The sequence below is a fragment of the Ricinus communis genome, chromosome 7 (genome assembly GCF_019578655.1).
Source record: "Ricinus communis isolate WT05 ecotype wild-type chromosome 7, ASM1957865v1, whole genome shotgun sequence".
NCBI classification, from domain to species: Eukaryota; Viridiplantae; Streptophyta; class Magnoliopsida; order Malpighiales; family Euphorbiaceae; genus Ricinus; species Ricinus communis.
Genome location: NC_063262.1, coordinates 10,581,132 through 10,588,875, shown reverse-complemented (window position 1 = coordinate 10,588,875; position 7,744 = coordinate 10,581,132). Strand labels below are relative to the sequence as shown.

The following is a 7,744-nucleotide window of genomic DNA, read 5'->3' as shown; positions in this document are numbered from 1 at the left end:
CTTAGTGGCGATAATGCTATTGTTAAATATTGGGATGTTGCAGTGAAAGTGTGGTTCTTAATTTGTTCGGTTATAAAGATTATGTTAGATGTAGTGTTTGTTCTCTAATTTTAACGGTGAGATTCTCATACTAAGTCTTATAATCAGCAGGAGCTATGGCGATTCATCACTTTATATATATTTATTATCTAGAATTATCTTCTAAAAATTATTATATACATATACAATTTATTTATTATCTATATTTTTTTTCACACAAAGTTTAGAACTTCTTAGAAATATTATTTTTTGTATTTTAAATTTCTACATTATTATTTAAATATTTTTTACACGGTTAAATCGGTCAGAATCAAAACCGTAAACCGATTAATTTCAATCCGGCCTAAAACCCTCCTAAAAGCGGTCCAAATACAGTTCTACTTGCTGTAGAACCATGATCCCGTAGTTCCAAACCGGAACCGCCAGTTCACGAAAAGGCCTGACAGGAAAACTAGTATATGCGAGGATTTTATATTATAATTATCATTATTATTATTATTATGAGAAATGAAAATCTAAAAACCCGGGAAGCTTACGCCTCTTCAAAAGCCTGGCAAAATCCCCAACAGGACGGCATTGGACGGAAGTTAGAATCGGAATATCGTAGAAAATTTTAGAGCTGAGAGAAGAATTAGGTCAACATTGTTTCTTCTATACTCATGTGATTATTTTTTCCTAACATTTAATTGCGCATTGAATTTGATTTTTTGTTTTGTTTTCTTTCATACTCTTGCAAATGATTGATATAGTAATATTAGTATACGGTTTCTTTTGTTGCTGGGTTGAGAGTTAAATATAATTTTTATCATAAATTTTTAGGTGAAAAGAAAGTTTCAAATGGCTATTTCTTAGTCTAGCTTGTTCAATCAGCTACCTTTGGCGGTTTGGCCAATTATATGGTTTAGGGTTTGGTTCTGTGGATATAATTTACCTTAACAAGTAAATTATAGGATTTGTTACGTTTTCTCCATGTAGTAGTGGTGGGAATGGATTAGCTTAGGCTGATATTCAGCTTAATGGATGCCTAGTAGAAAGAATACCTATGGACTTTGGAACGCTACAGCAGAAGTCATTACACTCCTACAGTAGTTGCTGCTTCTTCTGTTAAGTATTGACTGCAGAATGCAATATGGAATTTGAGTAGAGATAATATTGATTTCTAATTCCTCATATCTGTGTTTGTTTGTTTCTTTCCTATTTTAGCAGTTAGCTTTGTTATTTAGAATTTAAAGATCTTGCTATGGTTAATTAGGATATATTTAGAGGAATGGATTTTAGTTTTGTACATAAAGCTTGGGAGAAGTGGGCTTCGCTCAATATTGGCTCTGGTAAGGAGATGCAACATTTTTAGTTGGTCTATATATGCATGTGTATCTGTAACAAATACACTTGCGGATTCATTTGTGGCAAATTATTAGGTGCACCATTGAAGGCAGCTCTGCTCATTAACTATGACCCGACTGGTCCATCGCGGTTGCTTTCTACCATGTAAGTGAAAATTGTACTTGTATTCTATATTTTATCATTGATATCGAATTTGCTTTTTGATGTCTCTAGAACTTTTCATTGATACTGATTACATGCTATGAGACAATTGATATTAATGATTATCTCAACTTCATTTTATGCAGTCACCTTCTGCTTATGTTGAGTTTGCTTGATATGTTGATTTGTGCTTATCAATTTGTGAAGAATATGATGTTATGCTATTAATGTTATGTTAAGTCACTTGCATCTTTTTTTTTTTCTTTTCTTTTGCTTTCAAATTTAAGCTTATTTTCACATATGGGGGAGCGGTGCTCAGTATAATATTTGGTTGCTCCAATATAACCTGAAGGTCATGGTTCAGACTATTGCAAACCCCTCCTTATAGTGAAAGGGGAAGGCTGCTTATATTTGATTCTTTGGAGCTGCAGTTCCAGAAGCCTTGGGCATTGGGACATTCTATGCGTTATTGATTCCATATATGTGTAATAACCTTATTGGAAAGCCTTAGGTTGGCTTGTTTGAAATGTTTTTTCAACATATGACTTTCCTTACGTAAAGACATTAATTAAAATATGATACTATTATCAAAAACATGTGGATGATAGCTAAAGTAAATTAATTAAATATGGAGCAAAGGAAGAGGGAACATGAAATATCCGCTTCACCTTGAGTAATCTTTATGAGATTTTGAAAAGTACCAATTTGAAAAATCTAGAACTTGCTTTTATTGATGGGTTATCTGAAATCCATGCAATTGTCAAGAAAGTCATCTTACGTGCTTTCTGGATTTATAATCTGTTGAAAGAACTTACTTATTTGGAGAGTGTTAAGACCTTCTGCTCTGAAGTGCTGGAAAAGTTTGATCTTGGTAACTTTAGTGCAGAACAAGAAGGGATAAAACTGAATCCTATTGAATTGAGTCAATTCATTGATTTCATCAAACGCAACAAACTGCAGATGGAGAGCTTCATTATTGGGACAAGTCAATGTAAGTTCTGCTGCACTAGTAGATGTGTTGCTTGATATTTGTACAAAGCATAATAAAAGAAAGCAGAATTTCTGTTAGCCACTTCGTAAAACATTTTAACTGGACCCAGCTTAGTGCAGGTAAATGAAGGTTCCTATTTGATCATTGCAAAGCTGCTTAGTTTAGCAAATACATTTATTCTAACTGAGAACTCTGCTTTCTAGAAGTGTTTTTCTTTTATCTAAATGCAGCTTGTTTTTTATTTTATTGTTTCATTACTGTGTCTACTCTCCTCTCCCTCGTATTTAGTAGAATAAAGAGTGTTAAGTCCTTCAGTTAAGTTAACCTTTCATAACCTACACCTTCAATTTTTCTGATTGGACATGCTCCAGAGACTTCAAGACTAGAGAAATTGTTGTTTGGAAGGGTAAGATCATTTCAGATCAATGTTTGAAAGGAACTATATCCATGTTGGAGAAAAAATAGGGGTGTCCACAGTTCTTAAAGATAAACTTGACCTTCTCTAGGCAAATTACAGATTACATGTTTCCTTTTAACTTAACCAGTGGTGACTAGACAATTTTTTTCATTATGGTATTTATAGTTTTCGCTTAAAGTGAAAGAAAATGAGGGGAAGATGAGAAGAAATCATGGTACTTGTGCAGTTAAGCCTTGAAAAAGTATAGTGCATTACTCATCATACTACTGTAATATTATTAAATTATGGTCTTCTTATGGGACTTAATTGTGATAATTTACATGGCTGATACTAGTATTTTAGTGGCTCTAATCAGATGTTTATTTTATTAGGGTTGGTATGATAGAAGGGGCTGCAATGGCCAATTTGGTGGCATACTTTTGTATTTGTGAAGTCACTTGGCTGGTTATTTTTATATTGGCTGTTTAACTGGATAATCAGCTTGTGTGTGGAGCATTTTACATCTTTGTTCTCTCCTTATAACATCCTCTTACTCTCTCAACAACCTAAGGTTTATAGTTTAGCAGCTGTTTCCTTATTGGTATTACAGCATAAATTTGATCCGAACTGGCTGCAAGAAGACTCCGAGTTTCTCTGAACCAACTTTAAGATTCAGCCCTAGGATGCAATATACGCAAAGGAGGATGAAACATATAGTCTTTTATGTGAGAGGTCCAAAACTAGCAAAGAGACTGAGCCCAAATGAGTGCGCTGGTAACCCCTTGAACAGTTGAACCTCTTGAATTGAAGACAAAGAATAGCTGTCAAGGGAAGTATCAACCTAAGAACAGCTAATGTTATAGAAGTCAATATTATTATTGAGAGTCCTTGATTTTAATTTAGGGTTCAAAATCCAGTTTTTAATTGTAAGTTGCATACAGAATTTTCCTTCATGGGTACTGGCTTAGAGAATTACCTTGAATTGAAACCAGTGCCTAAAAAGAGAAAAATATTAGTTGCATAGTTCATTGATGAAAAAGGTGTAAGGAAGAAATAGCCAGACAAGAGAAAACAAACGTTTATTTCAGCAACTTCATGGGTTACAGCAGTAGCAATTGAGCAATTACACTAGATGTAGACAAGGAAAAGTTGAGAAGAGTAACGTGTGAAGAGTTGAGAGATCGAAATTATGGGCTATACAATATCAATACTCGAGGGTACTTTTGTAATTCCTGATTTTCGGGAACAGCAGGTTAGGAGCTTTTACTTGTATTCTTATTTGGTCCTTGTTAGTTGAAAATAGTTTTTTTTTAATTTTCTTATAGGTGTCTAGATCCTTAGAGGATTAGGTCTAAGATAGAGTATGATTTCTTACAGTTTTAAATTACTTTAGTCCTATAAATACCTATTATAGTAATAGTTTTATTCAGAGTTTTCATTGCTAATGTAATTTTAAGTTGTTTTGATGCAATTCTCTTCTTCTCAGATTTGACTCCTTTGTAAACGCCAGGGGGAGATGCCTATGTACCTCTTAGTTTGACCCTTAGAACTGTCTACGTTTTTTCTCTTTATTTCATCTATAATCAGAGTTGATATTTCAACCCAAATTAAAGGTAGAAGACAAATCCTAAAAGTTGTCTAAATTAGTATGATATCAGAGTATAAGAGCATCAAGATCCTCTAAGTTTATTACTTAATCTTCAGGGAAAAGCATCAACCTTCGGATTCAATTTAATGTTCTGATACTAGTACTACTGAAGATGAATCAACAGTCAAGAATATTGAAGCTTTCATACCAAATTGATGTAGCACAGCTTTTGGGGTTTTTTACCAAAATAAAGGATTTGACAGGCCGAACATTATATATGATCGCAGAAGTCAAATCTGATTGTAGAAAACACAAAGGAAAAATGATATAGATGATTCTAGGAGTCCCACTTAGAAGTCTGGAGTCTTGAGGCTTTGCACCCAAGGCTTAAAGAGTTGAACAAAAAATGAGAATTGCATCAAACAACTCAAAATAGTGATACTGCTCTAATTTTATAGGATGAAAACTTTGCATAAACACTACCACAAGCATACATATTTATGCTTTTATGGTAAAAAAATTTGGTTGAAAAACTACTAAAACAACCTCGAGATGTGTTTGAAAACATTCTTGCTTTAAAAGAAGTTTATACTAGAAGAGGAAATCTGTAATTCTATACTGAAGACTGCTAACCAGGTCATAACCCATTACGAAATTGTCCACATAATACACTTGCTTTTCCGAAAAAGATCTGGAGTGAATTGAGTCTATTGTATGCGACCAATATTTTGAAGTTTTACTGTTGGAGCCAAGCCTTTTTCCTCTTGGAGGAATTGATGCAGGAGCAACAATTTTTACCCTACTTGTGCCATTTTAATAGTCTTTAATTATCTTAATTTGGAAGATTCATTAGATTTAGTTTTATAGGTTACTATCTGACTTTTATAACTTGATCATGTAAAGGAGGCTCTAATATCTGATCTAGGTAGCATAACATCTTTTCTTTGTCAAGCACAGCAGAATTGATTTTCTTTGTCGAGGCATTTTCTGATTTAATTTTCCTGGCTGTGCAACCAATAAGGCTCTTCTCCTTTTCTCCAATCTAGAGGATTAACCAATTCATGGATCCGTTAGAATACCTCGAATAGCAGCTGTGAAGTGAGACTTTGATGTCTTTGTTTCCCTCCTGTAATATTCCCATTACCATTTCTCAGCCTAAGAATAACTATGTCTTTGACTTTGCAACTAATTTCAGCTTACTAGCATAGCAATTATGTAAACCTGACTGGAATTTCTTGAAAATGGTCATTTTTATCCATGCCTTGCACTTTCAAGTCTCAATACTTAACATGTCCTAAGAATATGTTGCTCCGACATGATTTTACTTTCATTGCTTTTCATTCGTGTGAATATTGTCTTACTATTGCTCAATCGGGTGGCAGATGTGGTTACTTCAGTTCATGAGAGTTGGTTCTCTGCAAGGTGTGTAAATACATCAAAACCTTCTGGTGAAGGTGCTATTATCATGCAGACAGCAGCATTTCTGTTGATTGCGTTGTAAGCCCTTACCATAATTGCACCGTCGCGTTCATTTCATATATTTTTCAGGATGCCAATTTAAACATCTGTATGTTCTTGGGAATTGAAGGATGTAATATGTTGAAAAGATTGAATTCTCTTGTATGTGTGACATTGGCAGGTATGACGGTTCAATTGCAGCAGCTTCGCAAGCTATGGTGGCTGTTGATCAGTTTGCTTGGCAGCTGGGCCGCAAAAACCTTTAGCTTTCCGCAATGATAAGACTCTACTCAATTCATTTCTAAGACAAGAATGATGGTGGAATTCCCTTGATTAGTAATTCCAGGGGGCAAAGTGGAATATTCCTTTCAAGGAGTGCCTTTAACCTATTTTATTTGGCACTTTGTAGAGAGAAAGGGAATTTAGATGGGGATGAACCTGTAGAATGGTGATTTTGGTTTCTTCAGCTTGATCAATGAAATGCTTGGTTAAAAAAGAAGAGTATATAGTAATTGTTATTGCTCATTTTACTTTGTATTTGGTTAAAATGATTTGTATAAAATTTATTTACAAATTTAAAAAAAATATGTTTCGGTTAAATAAAAATTTATTATAATTCTATTTATATTTTAACTAAATTTATAATATTGGTTATAGATGAACAAAATTTTAATGAAATAAGTAGAATTTTTTCATTTAACAATATCTATATTTGCGCTAAGAAAATGAATAGGAATTTATTGGCTCTACGCTCAATACATTAGGAGTATATATGCACCTTTCTTCTATTTAATATAGAAAAAATTACATAAAATGTGTTTTTTTTTTAAATAATTTCATTTTATACTATTGGTATTTTTCTTTCAAATGTATACTAATTTTTTTATCAAAAATACTGTAAACTCTTTTTTTTTTCTTTTTTAATGTTTGTATACGATCAAACTCTTCTCTTTTTTTACTATTCTTCTTATCATCTTCTTCCTCAACACTATTCTAATTTGCTCTCTCTCAACTTGATAGGAAATCATCATCTTTGCAACCACACACTCTAATAACTAATGAGTTATGATACATATGGAATGCAAGAAAACATCCTCCAATTAAGATGATTCCAAAACCCAAGGATCTCCTCAAGTGAAGTTAGGAAAAAACTAGTTCCAACAATGAAACTAGCACTTGAATTCAACTCCAAATGCCACAAACCAAGTATGATTTGATAAGTTATGAATCAAACACAAGATTTTGATTAGAGAACGCCACAAACTAAAAATAGTTTGATAAGTTCAAAGTTTATGCAAGAACTTAAGCAAAAACACTCACAAAAAGCAAACAAAGATTATCATTCAAAATTCTATCTCTAACAATCATGGTCCTCTTATTAGGGCAATCACGTGCATAATGACCATGTCCAAGACACTTAAAACACTTCAAGCTTCTAGATTGATTAGCTTGATTCTCAACTTTGTTTTTGCTGCCTATTTCATTTTTATTCTTATTATCATCCATTTTAGGCTTAGCAAATTTATCATCCTTTTTACTCCAATTCGATTTCCAATTAGAAGAACTAAAACTCGAATTAAGTTTAGAATCAAACTTACTTGCACCTTTTCGCTTGAGTTGCCTTTCAATTTTCATGGCCACATTCACCATGTCCTCAAGTTCTACATAATGTTGCAACTCCAAAAGATCAGCAATATTCTTGTTTAGACCATTCAAGAATCTTGCCATGGTGGCCTCTCTATCCTCCTTCATATTTGCTTTAATCATAGACACTAGCGTAATCACA

At 33.3% G+C, this 7,744-nt stretch overlaps 1 protein-coding gene across 4 annotated transcripts; it reads left to right on the top strand.

The window, feature by feature from the left end:
- Positions 1 to 389: 389 nt before the first annotated feature.
- LOC8259119 lies at positions 390 to 6,483 on the top strand. 4 transcript variants are annotated; one of them, XM_048377187.1, is made up of 7 exons: positions 390 to 674; positions 1,015 to 1,142; positions 1,292 to 1,367; positions 1,458 to 1,527; positions 2,406 to 2,515; positions 5,883 to 5,997; positions 6,140 to 6,483. In XM_048377187.1, the coding sequence occupies exons 3-7, from the start codon at positions 1,307 to 1,309 to the stop codon at positions 6,222 to 6,224; spliced, it is 441 nt and encodes a 146-aa protein (XP_048233144.1). In that variant the 5' UTR covers positions 390 to 674; positions 1,015 to 1,142; positions 1,292 to 1,306; the 3' UTR covers positions 6,225 to 6,483. The 4 variants fall into 4 exon arrangements, with proteins under 4 accessions (XP_048233144.1, XP_048233143.1, XP_002517221.1 ...); XM_048377186.1 differs by having other exon boundaries at positions 390 to 700; XM_002517175.4 differs by lacking the exon at positions 1,015 to 1,142 and having other exon boundaries at positions 391 to 700.
- Positions 6,484 to 7,744: the final 1,261 nt, after the last annotated feature.

Bases quoted from the DNA above. Each gene is read 5' to 3' on its own strand.
- LOC8259119 (XM_048377187.1), top strand. From the start codon at position 1,307: ATGGATTTTAGTTTTGTACATAAAGCTTGGGAGAAGTGGGCTTCGCTC. The intron at 1,368-1,457 runs GTAAGGAGATGC...GCAAATTATTAG, and splicing joins TTCGCTCAATATTGGCTCTG to GTGCACCATTGAAGGCAGCT. The intron at 2,516-5,882 runs GTAAGTTCTGCT...ATCGGGTGGCAG, and splicing joins CATTATTGGGACAAGTCAAT to ATGTGGTTACTTCAGTTCAT.